Source organism: Phytophthora sojae, assembly GCF_000149755.1.
Source record: "Phytophthora sojae unplaced genomic scaffold PHYSOscaffold_3, whole genome shotgun sequence".
NCBI classification, from domain to species: Eukaryota; Oomycota; class Peronosporomycetes; order Peronosporales; family Peronosporaceae; genus Phytophthora; species Phytophthora sojae.
In genome coordinates this window covers 4531725-4544443 of record NW_009258117.1, presented here as the reverse complement: position 1 = coordinate 4544443, position 12719 = coordinate 4531725, and the positions used below count along the sequence as shown (strand labels likewise).

Genomic DNA, 12719 nt, shown 5'->3' with positions numbered 1-12719 from the left:
CAGCTCGAATCCACCGCGAATCGAAGAAGACTACGACTACGAAAAAGGCATGAAACACAAGCACTACGAATTATCCCCCTCCCCCCCCCCCTCAAGTACTCGGACTAACGGGTTGCCTTGACTACCTGTGGGTTACATGCTCTAGCAAACTTTGAGATCCATGAGGATGCTCAAGGCAGGGTCTTCGTGAAGGACTTGTCTATGGTTACCGTATCGTCAAGAGAAGAGGTGGATGCCATAGTGCAATGCGGGCTGAAACTTCGCTCGACGCACGAAACCAAAATGAACGCAGTCTCATCTCGATCGCACACCGTTTTCACGATCCACGTATTTCAGCAAGGTAGTGGTGCACGTTTGCGGCTATTGAGACTGCGGGGTCTAACCTTGTGCTGGTTTGTTGGATTGCTGGAGTTCGAGACACAGAGGAAGTGATCTACGGGATGCTCAACATGGTTGACCTCGCGGGGTAAGTACTGTAATCATTACAAACCAAACTGTTGAGTAAGGTATTGACGTCAGTATGCATGCTCACATAGGTCTGAGCGCTTAAAGAAAAGTGAATCTGACGGTCAGCGTCTCAAGGAGGCATTGCACATTAACTCCAGCTTAAGTGCAGTCGGCAAAGTAGTCATGTCGTTGGATCCAGAGAGCGGCTACAACTACATCCCTTACCGAGACTCCAAACTCACGCGTCTTCTGCAGAATAGTATCGGTTCGTATACGACGAAAAAGTCTGACTTACTAGCTAATTCCTGGGCGCTGATAATGCTACATGGCTCGCAGGAGGGAACTGTTTTACTACTCTTATTGCCACGATCCATCCGATGAAAGAGCACTACGAAGAGTGCCTTGGTACTTTACAGTTTGCTAACCGTTGTCGGTCAGTTCAGAACCAGGCAAGTACTGCAGATAAAGCTCACTTTGTCCGCCACTACTAACCAGTGAATGGTGTGGACAGCCACGCGTGAATCACATCAACGGCACCATTGCGGACAAGGATCGGCGTATCCGAAAACTTCAAGAAGAGCTGAGCATCTTGCGACGACAGCTGGAGGGATTGCGCACCGAGTACAACAACAGGTTCGTCGCCACACTAAACGAGCTCGGTTTCCAGGCCGAAGAGATTTCGGAGAGCGGTGAAATCAAATTTGCCGTACGTGATTCTAGCCTGTTGTTTTGTAGTCTGCGGTGCGTCGAAGGCTTAAAGTTGGCGTGCATGTAGGACGGACTGGTACTGAAATCAGTATTTGCCGATGAAGACCAAGGCGATCATTTTGCGGCCTCTGGTGCATTCCTCAAGAGAAGGCATCTGGGGCCCACAGGACACGTACAAGGCTTATTGAGAACTGACGGTGAGTACATTTATTTATGATAATGTCCTGCTGCAACACTCCTACTCATAAGCAATTTTTGCCAGCTGAAAACGCTAGATCCGACCGCGATCGCTTACGACAAAAGTATGACAATGCGAAGAGTAATTTTACGGTAGTTGTGGTACGACATGAGTGGGGTGACTAGTAATTCTGCCCACCACATCGCTAGCAGCTCATCCTACTGCTTTTACTACTCGTAGACTGAAGCCAAGAAGGATAAGGAGAATGCGCGGCAAGTCATTAACGAGCAAAAGCGAAGAATCGCCACGCTGGAAGGCTGTTTACAGCAGAAAGCGAACGAATATGAGCGCGCTTTGGCATCGGAAGCAGCACGACATCGAGCAGAAATGCAAGCGCTTCTCAGCCGAAATAACCAAGCGCAGCATGTTGGGGTAGACAGCCAGAACCCTCTCCAGCAGTATTCGACCTCAACCATCAACCCAGTAGACGCTTCCGGGACCTCAAAGGATCGTGAAAAGCAATTCGAACAGGTTGGTGATGCGCGAGCTGCTTCATGCAATGCTTAGCATGTCACTTACGCTCGGTGTTCGATCCTCTGCAGAGACTTCGTCTGCGGGTGGCATCCTTGCAAAAGGCAAAAGAGAATGAAATCGCCCTTATCCGACAGCAGGTGAGTGGAACACTAGCTATCATGTAGCCCCTGCGGGCTCTTTACTAAATGTACTACACTCGAATAGTATGAACAGTCTCTGAAAAGCAAGACGGAAGAGCTCAACGAAACAAACGCAAAGCTTCAGCAAATGCAGCAGACCGCGACGGAGACAATGGATGTGAGTGAAATGTAGTATTGGTGCTGGTTCCGCCATACTAACACTGTCCGTGCTAAGAACATTCGTGAGGACTGCTTGGAGTTGTACACGTACGTTGGGCGGCTAGTTAGCGCTGTTGATACAAGCCAAAGGTACAAGGAAATGTTTTTCTCCTTCATGAACGCAGAGCAACTAACCTTGTATTTTCTTTCTGCCCCAGAACCTTTTCACTGCCAAAAAATATTCTGGCGGACCCTACCAAGCTCCGGCACGTCAAGGCCATTGTACGAGCCGAATAGATGTCATTGTGCATCGCAGAAAAACTAAGTGTTGATGTCAATAGATGGCGACAGCAGCAGCTCGGCTTCCTTTGCAGCACCCACGCTCTGCTGTCGCAATTCCGTCGGTAATGGACCGGATTAAACCAGCGCGTCCGCTCTCGGCCCCAGTGCGAAGAACGAAACCAACATACGCAGCAGCTCTTCGAGATCGGGTGAACCAGCCTCTCATTGACCCATTCGCTGTCGACGATAGCGAGCAAATTGTTTTCGACGGCCGGCCGGAGAGCAGAAGTAATGTGGTTCGACCTCCATCCGTGGCGAGTCACGACGAGGACAAAAGTGGTGACTCAGTGGAGTGTCGACGCCTGAGGAGGCTGTTGGAAGAAGAGGTGCGTCATAGGTAACTCCATCGATGCGGACGCGCATGAATCAGGTTAATCTTACGCGTACGTTTTTCGTTTGTGATACTCTTGCAGCGCAAGAAGAATCGCGCGCTGAAAGCTGCCAATGCTGCGCTTACCCGCCAAAATGAGCGCAATGGCGCTAGAAGCTAAGACATCACGGTATTTTGTTATCGATAAGTGTGATATCCCCAAACTGTCGTGCTGTTCTATTGTGATGAACATCATCAGTTGGCACTCTTCGCAACGGCCAGCATTTCCGCAACGGACGTGATCTTTTCACGAGGCTTGCCCACGAGTTCACCGCGGCGGTTCTCCTCAGCATTGAGACGCTCATAGTCAGTCCACCTGACGAGCTGCTTGTCCGGGTTACGCGTCTTAATGAGTTTCTCCACAGCATCCATTCCACCCACTTCCTCGTCAATGCCTGCCTCGCTGTGAAGGAAGTTGCCTGCCGCAAAGTCCTCCACGATGCAGCTAACGGTTTCCCGTGCGTCCACGATGTTGGTGCCGATAATACCAGAGGGGCCGCGCTTCACCCATCCGGTGCAGTACAAGCCCACCACGGGCTGCTTCTCTCCGCTGTCCGAGGTCGTGACAACTCGCCCTTGCTCGTTGCAGACCACGTGGCGTCGGTTGTCGAAAGGCGCATCTGCCTCAATGGGCAGCGACTTGTATCCGATACTGCGCAGCACGAGGTCACACGGGATGTCCTCGAACTCGCCCGTCCCCACAGCGCGCTGCTGGTTGGGCTCGCCCTCCAGCTTGGTCTTCTCCACACGAATGGCGCCCACTCGTGTCGGATCGTTCGCATCCGGCAGGATCTCGGCGGGCGAGCTCAAAAACTTGATCTGCACGACGCGCTTGGCGTCGGCGACGCTCCCGAACTGCTCCGCGGCCTTGACCAGCAGGTCGTTCATGCGCTTCCGCGCGCGCTGCTCCTTGATCTCCTGCTCGGACGCGGGCGTCAAGCTGCGCTTCATGTCCTCCGGGTCCACGACGCACGCGACCCCGTCCAGCTTGGTCAGCTCGCGGATTTCCTTCATGGTAAAGGCTGCCTGCGCGCTGCCGCGTCGCCCCACCAGGAACACTTTCTTGACGCCGCTGTTGCGCAGCACCTCCACGGCGTGCGCGGCGATGTCGGTCGTCGCCAGCTCGTCCACGTTCTTGGTCAGGATGCGCGCGCAGTCCACGGCCACGTTGCCCTGGCCGATGACGACGGCCGTGTCGGCCTGCTGCAGGTCCAGCTCCAGGTCGCGGAAGGCCGGGTGGCCGTTGTACCAGTTGACGAAGCTGCGCGCCGACATGACGCCACGCAGCTGCTCGCCGGGCACGCCCAGCTCGCGGTCTCCCGCGGCTCCGTAGGCCAGCACCACGGCGTGGTAGTGGCGCTGCAGCTCGGCCAGCGTCACGTCCTCGCCCACGCGCACGTTGCCCAGGAAGCGGAAGCGCGCGTCGGCCGCCACCTTGTCGAAGTCGTTCATGACGCTCTTCACCTCCGGGTGGTCGGGCGCCACGCCCGAGCGCACGAGGCCGAAGGGCGTGGGCAGCGCCTCCAACATGTCCACGCGCGCGCCGCCGTGCTCCTTGAGCAGGTACTTGGTCGCGTAGAAGCCCGCGGGGCCCGAGCCCACCACGCACACGCGACGCTGCGGCGCATCGGAAGAAGCGGCGTCACTGAAGCTACGGGAAACAAGGGCGCTGGGCAGAGAGCGCTGCGCCCTACGCACGAGCATCGGACGGCGGAGCAACATGGACGCCATTTTCGGAAGTGGGCGGCGTACGTTGATGTGATTGCTTTTGATTGCGCCCTTTACAATCACTCTTGATTGCTCCTACTCAGTGAGCAGGATCATCGAGTGTTACTCAGTGAGTAATCTGAGGATTCTCTCAGCTGTGTTGAGGTCGTACTTGTATTGTATTGCACATTATCGGTTTATGTTGATAAACACCGGCAAGTTAAGCTCACATGTAGATGTAATACCTTCTGCAGCAGCAAGTTGGATTGCAACTTGCATACATGTACTGAGTAATTCACGATCCAGAATCTCACCGTTAATCCCAAAGTTCGTTCTTCTCGATGCGTTTGCGCGGAAGATACGAAGCCAGTGAAGTCTCTAGCTGTGTAGAAAGAGGAGGAGGAAGATGAAGAGACCAAAAGCGACGCTATAATAGTCCTGGTCGACGAAGCGGATGAGTAGGCTTATACCATGCCCGCCAAACGAAATGTATCCCTCGTTGAAACCGAACCTAAATATGCCGACGGATCTACCAGTACATGTATAGAAGTGAGATCTTATCCGTGCTTAAGTGTCATGGCGCGTATTGTGCTCTCCATCCATTCTGCCGGCGATTAGGCTCGCTAATTCAACGTCAAATCTTAGAATAATCATTTAGTAAGCGACTTGCCCTACGATGCACGAGCGAAAGCTCGATTCTTAAATCGCTTAAAAGCTTGATTTACACGGGAAATCATGGAAATCATGGGAAATCATGGAAATCATGGGAAATCATGGAAATCATGAGAAATCATGGAAATCATGGGAAATCATGGAAATCATGGATTTTCCGTGTAAATCAAGCTTTTAAGCGATTTAAGAATCGAGCTTTCGCTCGTGCATCGTAGGGCAAGTCGCTTACTAAATGATTATTGGCGGTAGCAAAGGCGTCATTCCAACGATAATCAAAGCCTAAGCGCCAGCCTGCTACAGAGTGACATCGAATACCATCGAAGCGAGGGTCTTTGAGTTATGGTAAAACAACGAGTTACGATGAAGTTAAAATACAAAACAACCATCTACGCCTTCGTTTAGACAGAATGGGAGCAAAACACAATAATTGAAGTACCTGCTACTAACTTAGAAACAAAAGTGTGCGGCGGTGACGGGAACTCCGGAGACTGTGACTGTATGTACTGCCCCGAAGAGTGGGAAGACCGATGGTGTGCTATGCTTTGGGCCACGGTATGACATCGACAATGCGTGGGCCGAGCGGGCAGCTCACGAATGACACCGTGGACCGGCTGTGAATGTCTGCGTCGCTGCGTGCAGCGGCGTATTGCGGCGGTCTTTTGACCGTCAGCCGGACGGCGGGGCCTGTGGGGGGTCCACGGTGGTCTACATGTAGCCCATCGCGCCGTTTCCCATTACAAACCAGGCCACGGGTGACGCCGTGGGCCCTCCTGGTAGTCATAGCCTACAAAGGTTGCGTGCGATACTGGCAGGTCACCAGATCGTCGGGTGTGCGGCACTCCAACGTGCGCACACCCTCCACAGCACGCTGTCAGTCAACGTGACCTGCGCTACGTGGAGCTGGCTGCGACGGGGTTGTCCTCTCATGGTGCACTCATGGCGCGGTGGGGCGAAGAAAATCGCAGTGGCAGAGACCCAGATACGGCTGACTCGGGGAAGGTGATGACACGTCGCCACATAAAGCGCTGCTGGGGCGCTCGCTGGTGGCCTGCAACACATTGGGAAGAAGGAACGCAAGTCGGCCCAGGAAAATGCAGTGGAGAACTCAAGCTTCGGAGGGCAGGCGCTGCTGAAGGAGCAGCGGGACCGCGTTCGCTGTCCGCGGTACCAAATCGACGGAAGTCGAGTAGACCGTTTCAACTATTCGGCGGGGCATCGGGAGATATGAGCTCGGTGTTGACGGTGGATGCGTCGGTCGTTATCTTAGTTAGGATAAATGAACTCAATCTAACCTCAACCTTGAAATGAAAATGGGCCGAGCGACGAACTTAACTTTCCGAAAATGGCCGCAAAAATAACAAAACGTCTGCAACTTCACCAATGAATACGAAGGACGGACGATTCGACCGTCCTTCGTCCAGGACGAATACTCCCAAACATCCGACACTATTATTTATGGGTTTTACCGAATACAAGCCCTGTATTTACTAAAAGTTTAATGTCTGCCCGACACCATTACTGATGGTGTCGGGCAGACATTGGACTTTTACCCATGATTAATACTTATAAGCGAACTTCCAGCACTGGCTTGATCGGAGCGAGGCGAAAGCGGAAAGGACTCGGACCCGCCACGCTGCTCGCTACCCTCGAAGTGATTAACGCAACCTTAATAGGAACATAAAAATCCCAGAAGATTGCTCGAGCAACCTTATATTTTTGTTAAAGTTGCTTGAGCAACCTTGCAATTTACGATACATTTCCTCTACTGAGTAGCTTACCGCAAAATTTCTACTTGGGGTAAGATATTCGTACTGTAAAATTGTCAAGGTTGTCCAACGCGGCCGGACGCTCGTGCGAAATATGCTTCATTTCGAAAGATCCAACGTGGAAGGCAAGCCGAAGAAGTAGCAGCAAGCGCCATGTTACCCCTGCTCGATGACGTGTAAGTAAGTGTGTTTGCCATGGCTTGGGGGTGCGAGTACATCTAACCTGTGCCTCTGGACAGTGAGTAGCTACGTCCAACGGCCAAGCACTGGACGGAAATGGACGACAGCCAGCGACTAAGACGCTGCGAGGGCTGTACGTGGATGCCCACGCCAAAGAATGTGCGTGGAGGGCTGCGGCGAAGACTGTGGCAACGAAGCGCGCCTGGAGGCATCTTATGGTACGTTGCACTGTGCGGAGAAAGGTGTAAGGTGCTTGCGTTCGTACTCCAACGTGTAATGCCTGTGCGCGTTCGAGCAGACATGAAGATCACGGTTGCGGTCCGGCAAATCGAGATCACAGCCAAACCTAGATGGGAAGAAGCGAAAGCTAAGCCGCGTAGGGCGTTATATGTGGCTTGAACAGCTATGTTGGCTATTACTGTATGGTTGACGGATTGGACCGGGAAGTCCTTAGCAACTACCATTTAGCCGGAGAAACCAGTGCTATGAGACGGTGGTCTTGGTAGGTGTAGGCTGCACTTGTATATAATCGATGTCTTGGCGTGATGAACATGAATTCTGTTGGCCCATGGCCTCATGCTCCAGGCCGATTGGCTTCGCACTTTTGATCCAACGCAGCGCCAACAAGTGGCATGCTTGCACCAGGTAAATGTGATGCTTGAGTTCCGAGTATTTTACGCCGAGCTTCGCCTGCATCTCTCTCCTTCTGACACAGAACTTGCGGTGCTTTTAACTAAGACTACTTCGTGTTGCACGCAGTACCCGTAGAACCTGGCGGGCTGCTGAACCACGGCGGATAGCGTCGTGGTGGTGATAGTCTCGCTTGATGCGGTGCAGCTCCTTCTTCTTAGCGCGCTTTGAGCAGTCACCAGCCCGTATGATCGTCAAATTTCGATTTCAAAATTTGCGCCTCTATTGCCATTTTCTCCTCGATAAATTTCCGGTTGCTGAAGCCTGTAATTTTATTTTAGGGTTGCCGAGCCGTTTTTAAGGTTGCGGAAGCCTCTTTAAAGGTGCTGTAACCGGTGTCGTTGTGTCGTAACAAAGTTGCTTTACGGACTGCCCGCTACACTTGATCGGAGCGAGGCGAAACCGGTATTCGTTGGACAAAGATGAAGCTTATCGGTATTTTAAGTGTTTCACATAAAAATCATTTCCGTTCATAAAAAGTCTCTAACGTCAGCGCTGGCGTGTTGCCTCGACTCGATGAAGCCATGGTATAGCAAACAGAATGCCGCCACCAAAAGCACATACACGTCTTGCATGAACATGTAGGCCGCTCCGATGGGGCCCGCCCAAGACGGTTACTGCGCATGCGACGGCCGTGAGCCTTTACGGGGGGCGCACAGATCCTCGCGCGCCGTCGGGCGATCCCAGCCGGTGTTGCCGCAGGGGTTTTGTTCGCGCCCAGCTGCGCTTTGTCCGGGCTATGTGGTTGCCGGATCAGGGTTGTCAACTCGAAGTCCATACAAAGTCCATGTGAAATGAGTTGCCGCATGAGAAAATGGCTCCACTTACCGGTTTGGCACGCGGTATCCTGGCCGGCGAGAGCCCCCCTTGCGTGGCATTCCGCTTTCCTTCGCCCAAGCCGCGCACCTCCGCCTTTGAGCGAGCGCTGCCTGATTTGGAGACGCCAGCAGCCATGAGCGACCTGCAGATGGTGGTGGGCGCCAAGTGCTTCGTGCCGGACGAGACGCACGTGTGGCTCGCGGCCGAGGTGCTGCGCGACGAGAACTCGGGCGACGGCAAGACGCGCAACATCTACTGCAAGGTGGAGCTGCCCGACGGCGAGACCGAGGAGCGATGCGTGGACATGCTGTCCAAGAAGACCAAGGCGCTGCTGGCCGTGCACCAGCTCGAGTCGCTGCCCTACCAGAACGAGAACGTCGGGCCCGAGGGCATCGAGGACATGATCACGCTCAACTACCTGCACGAGGCCGCCATCCTGTACAACGTCAAGAAGCGCTTCCTCTGCGAGCTGCCCTACACGTACACGGGCGACATCTGTATCGCCGTGAACCCGTACAAGTGGCTCCCGGACCTCTACGCGGAGGAGCAGCACCTGCGCTACCTCAACCAGCCCAAGGAGGAGCTGCCCCCGCACGTGTACGCCACCTCCGTGGCGGCCTACGACAACATGCGTCGCTCGGAGCGCAACCAGTCCATCCTGGTCAGCGGAGAGTCCGGCGCCGGTAAGACGGAGACCACCAAGATCCTCATGAACCACCTGGCCACCATCGCCGGCGGTCTCAACAACTCGACCATCAAGAGGATTATCGAGGTCAACCCGCTGCTCGAGTCCTTCGGTAACGCCAAGACGGTGCGCAACGACAACTCGAGTCGATTCGGCAAGTTCACACAGCTGCAGTTCGACAAGAACGGCACGCTCGTCGGCGCCAAGTGCCGCACGTACCTGCTCGAGAAGACGCGTGTCATCCAGCACGAAGCGCCCGAGCGCAACTACCACATCTTCTACCAGCTGCTGGACTCGGACATTGCCCCCGAGCTGCAGTTGGAGGCGGGCAAGCACTACGTGTACACGGGCGACAACACGGCGCAGAAGATCGAGGGACTCTCGGACGCCAAACACTTCAACAAGACGCGCGAGGCGCTGGGGCTCGTCGGCCTGTCGCCCGATGACCAGCGGCCGCTGTTTGAGGTGCTGGCTGGTGTGCTGCACCTTGGTGAGGTGCAGTTACAGTCCGACCCGTCTGACGATGAGAAGTCTCTGATCGTTGAAGGCGACACTGGCGCTAACTCTGCTACTCAGATGCTTGGCGTTACCTGGGAGGCCCTTCAGACGGCTCTGTGTTCGCGTACCATGCGCGCTGTGAACGATGTCTACAGCGTGCCTCTTAAGAAGGAGCTGGCCATGGACTGCCGTGACGCTCTTGCCAAGGCTATCTACTCCAATGTGTTCGACTGGCTCGTGGCCACGATTAACCAGTCGCTCGCGGACGACGCGAACATGGCCAACCACGTGGGTGTGCTTGATATCTTCGGTTTCGAGCACTTCAAGCACAACTCGTTCGAGCAGTTCTGCATTAACTACGCCAACGAGAAGCTTCAGCAGAAGTTCACCCAGGACGTGTTCAAGACCGTGCAGATCGAGTACGAGGAGGAAGGCATTGTTTGGGACCACATCGAGTACGCGGATAACCAGGATGTGCTGACCGTGATCGAGTCGCGCATGGGTATCATTTCGCTGCTGAACGAAGAAGTGATGCGTCCGAAGGGAAACGAGGAGTCCTTCATGTCCAAGGTTACTTCCCTGCACAAGGATGACATGGCGCACGTCATTGAGTTCCCTCGCACGTCGCGCACCGAGTTCCTCATCAAGCACTACGCCGCTCCGGTCATGTACGATTCGGTGGGTTTCCTGGAGAAGCACAAGGACTCGCTGCTTCCCGATCTCTCCGAGCTCATGCGTGGTTCGTCGAAGCCGTTTATTGCCAAGCTCTTCGAACCGAAGCCCGCGCCTAAGGAAGCTGCTACTGAGGCGGCTGGAGGACGCCGGAAGCGTGGAGGTGCTCTGTCCATCACGACTGTCGGCACCCAGTTCAAGGAGAGTCTGACGGAACTGATGGCTACGATCAACTCGACGCGTGTGCACTATGTGCGTTGCATTAAGCCGAACCCGATCAAGAGTGCGACGGTCATGGACCAGAACATGGTGGTGTCCCAGTTGCGTTGCGCTGGTGTCATTGAAGCCATTCGTATCTCGCGCGCTGCGTACCCGAACCGATTGCAGCACACTGAAATCCTGGACAAGTTCTGGTTGTTCGTGCCAAGTGGCGGTGAGACTGCGGCGGAAAAGTGCCAGCTGCTCATGGACAAGCTGAAGCTTGAGACGCCCGTGCAGTACCAGATGGGTAAGACTCGTGTATACTTCCAGCTTGGTGTCCTTGAAGAGCTTGAGGACCGTCGCAAGAAGTTCTTGGATGCCAAGGCCACGTACCTGCAGAACATCATGCTTGGTTTCACACAGCGTATCAAGTACCTCCGACAACTGGAAGCGATCATCAAGTTGCAGTCAGTGATCCGGTGCGTGATCGCCATGCGGAGATACAACACGTTCATGAACGGCCTTGTGAAGGCTCAAGCTCACTGGCGAGGCATTCAGGGCCGCAAGGTGGCGGCCGATGTCAAGAGCAACCACAACGCTGTCATCATCCAGCGGTATGTGCGTGGTTTCGTCAAGCGTCACCGCTACGTTAAGATGCGCGCGATGGTTATCCGTGTGCAGGCCGTGGTTCGTATGACGATTCAGCGGCCCAAGTACCTGGCCGCCCTCGAGGAGAAACGCCGTGAGGCTGACATGGCTTATCAGCTGCAGAAGCTCAAGGCAGCTTTGCAAGAGGAACAGGAGCGGAATGCGCAGCTGCAGCGTCGTAGTAGTGTAGTGACGGCCGACACATCCGCTGCCTCGAGCGAGGTTATGGCTGACGCTGGTGGCATGATCGAGACCCTGACGGGTGAGAACAAGAAGCTGCGCGAGAAGAACGAGGAGATGAAGGTTACGATGAAGGGCTTGAAGGCGGAGATCGAGAAGTTCAAGAGCGACAAGGAGTTCTCGTCTGCTGGCAACCACGTCAAGGTCCGCCAGCTGCAGGACACCGTGCGTGACAAGGAAAAGAAGATATCGCAGCTCGAGGCCGAAAACAAGAAGCTGACGGAGCAGATCGCCAAGCTTCACGCTGAGGGTGTCGTGCCCGACAAGAAGTCGATCCCGAAGAAGTCGATCTTCCGCACTCTTGGCTCCAAAAAGGAGAAGAAGCCGCGCGAGACCGTGCTGATGGACTCGCTCACGGGCTCGGACGACCTCAACCGCCGTTCTTCGGAGGCGCGGATGTCTGAGCGCCACTTCCCGCGCATGCCGAGCATGAGCGTGGGCTCGCGCTTCTGGAACTCGAATAAGAAGGGCGACAACGGCGATGGCTTCGACGTGTCGGAGGTTGACGGTGAGGATAGCCCCACGAACAGCAGCACCACGCGCAACACGATCGTGAAGAGCATGGAGGTGGGTGTCACGGGCGCCATGTCGACTCTGAAGGGACGCATGTCGGTCGTGAAGGGCATGTACGATTCTCGGAGCAAGCGCACGAACAGCAAGCCTGAGGAGGCGACGACGACGACCTCGTCCGAGAACGGCGCATCGACGACCGTCGTGACCTCGAAGTCTGCAAAGGTGAAGCCGGCGGCTAAGCCGGCGGACCGCCCCGTGCGCGAGTCGTTCAACCTGGACGCGCTGCCGGAGGTCTCTCTCCCCGTCGGCTGGGAGGCCAAGGTGTCGCGCTCTACAGGCCGCGTGTACTACGTGAACCGTAAGCTCGGCAAGTCCCAGTTCGAGCGCCCCACGCTGGCCTCGCTCAAGGCGCAGAAGCTGGCGCGCCAGAAGTCGGCTAACGCGCTGTAAGTAGACGAAGATGCGCCAGGGAGTGTTTTCCCTCAAGTAGTGCTAGTTTTCATGCTAATAAACATATCCACGTGCATGTAGACTCGAATGTACAGCACATGAAGTTGACTAAACTCGACTA

General features: G+C 54.9%; 3 protein-coding genes across 3 annotated transcripts; 2 read left to right on the top strand and 1 right to left on the bottom strand.

Annotated features, from left to right (window-relative positions):
* Nucleotides 1-201: 201 nt before the first annotated feature.
* Nucleotides 202-2442, top strand: PHYSODRAFT_313255 (hypothetical protein; the record flags this gene model as incomplete). The annotated part of the gene is made up of 12 exons (XM_009525103.1): nucleotides 202-340; nucleotides 412-466; nucleotides 537-712; nucleotides 784-884; nucleotides 959-1153; nucleotides 1223-1286; nucleotides 1418-1494; nucleotides 1574-1864; nucleotides 1936-2004; nucleotides 2072-2164; nucleotides 2222-2295; nucleotides 2364-2442. The coding sequence occupies 12 exons, from the start codon at nucleotides 202-204 to the stop codon at nucleotides 2440-2442; spliced, it is 1413 nt and encodes a 470-aa protein (XP_009523398.1).
* A 578-nt stretch (nucleotides 2443-3020) lies between these two features.
* Nucleotides 3021-4591, bottom strand: PHYSODRAFT_542020 (hypothetical protein; the record flags this gene model as incomplete). Its single annotated transcript, XM_009525102.1, has 1 exon — nucleotides 3021-4591. The coding sequence occupies one exon, from the start codon at nucleotides 4586-4588 to the stop codon at nucleotides 3053-3055; it is 1536 nt and encodes a 511-aa protein (XP_009523397.1). The 3' UTR covers nucleotides 3021-3052.
* A 4095-nt stretch (nucleotides 4592-8686) lies between these two features.
* Nucleotides 8687-12708, top strand: PHYSODRAFT_359958 (hypothetical protein; the record flags this gene model as incomplete). The annotated part of the gene is made up of 2 exons (XM_009525101.1): nucleotides 8687-9352; nucleotides 9662-12708. The coding sequence occupies 2 exons, from the start codon at nucleotides 8687-8689 to the stop codon at nucleotides 12596-12598; spliced, it is 3603 nt and encodes a 1200-aa protein (XP_009523396.1). The 3' UTR covers nucleotides 12599-12708.
* Between the last annotated feature and the right edge of the window lie 11 nt (nucleotides 12709-12719).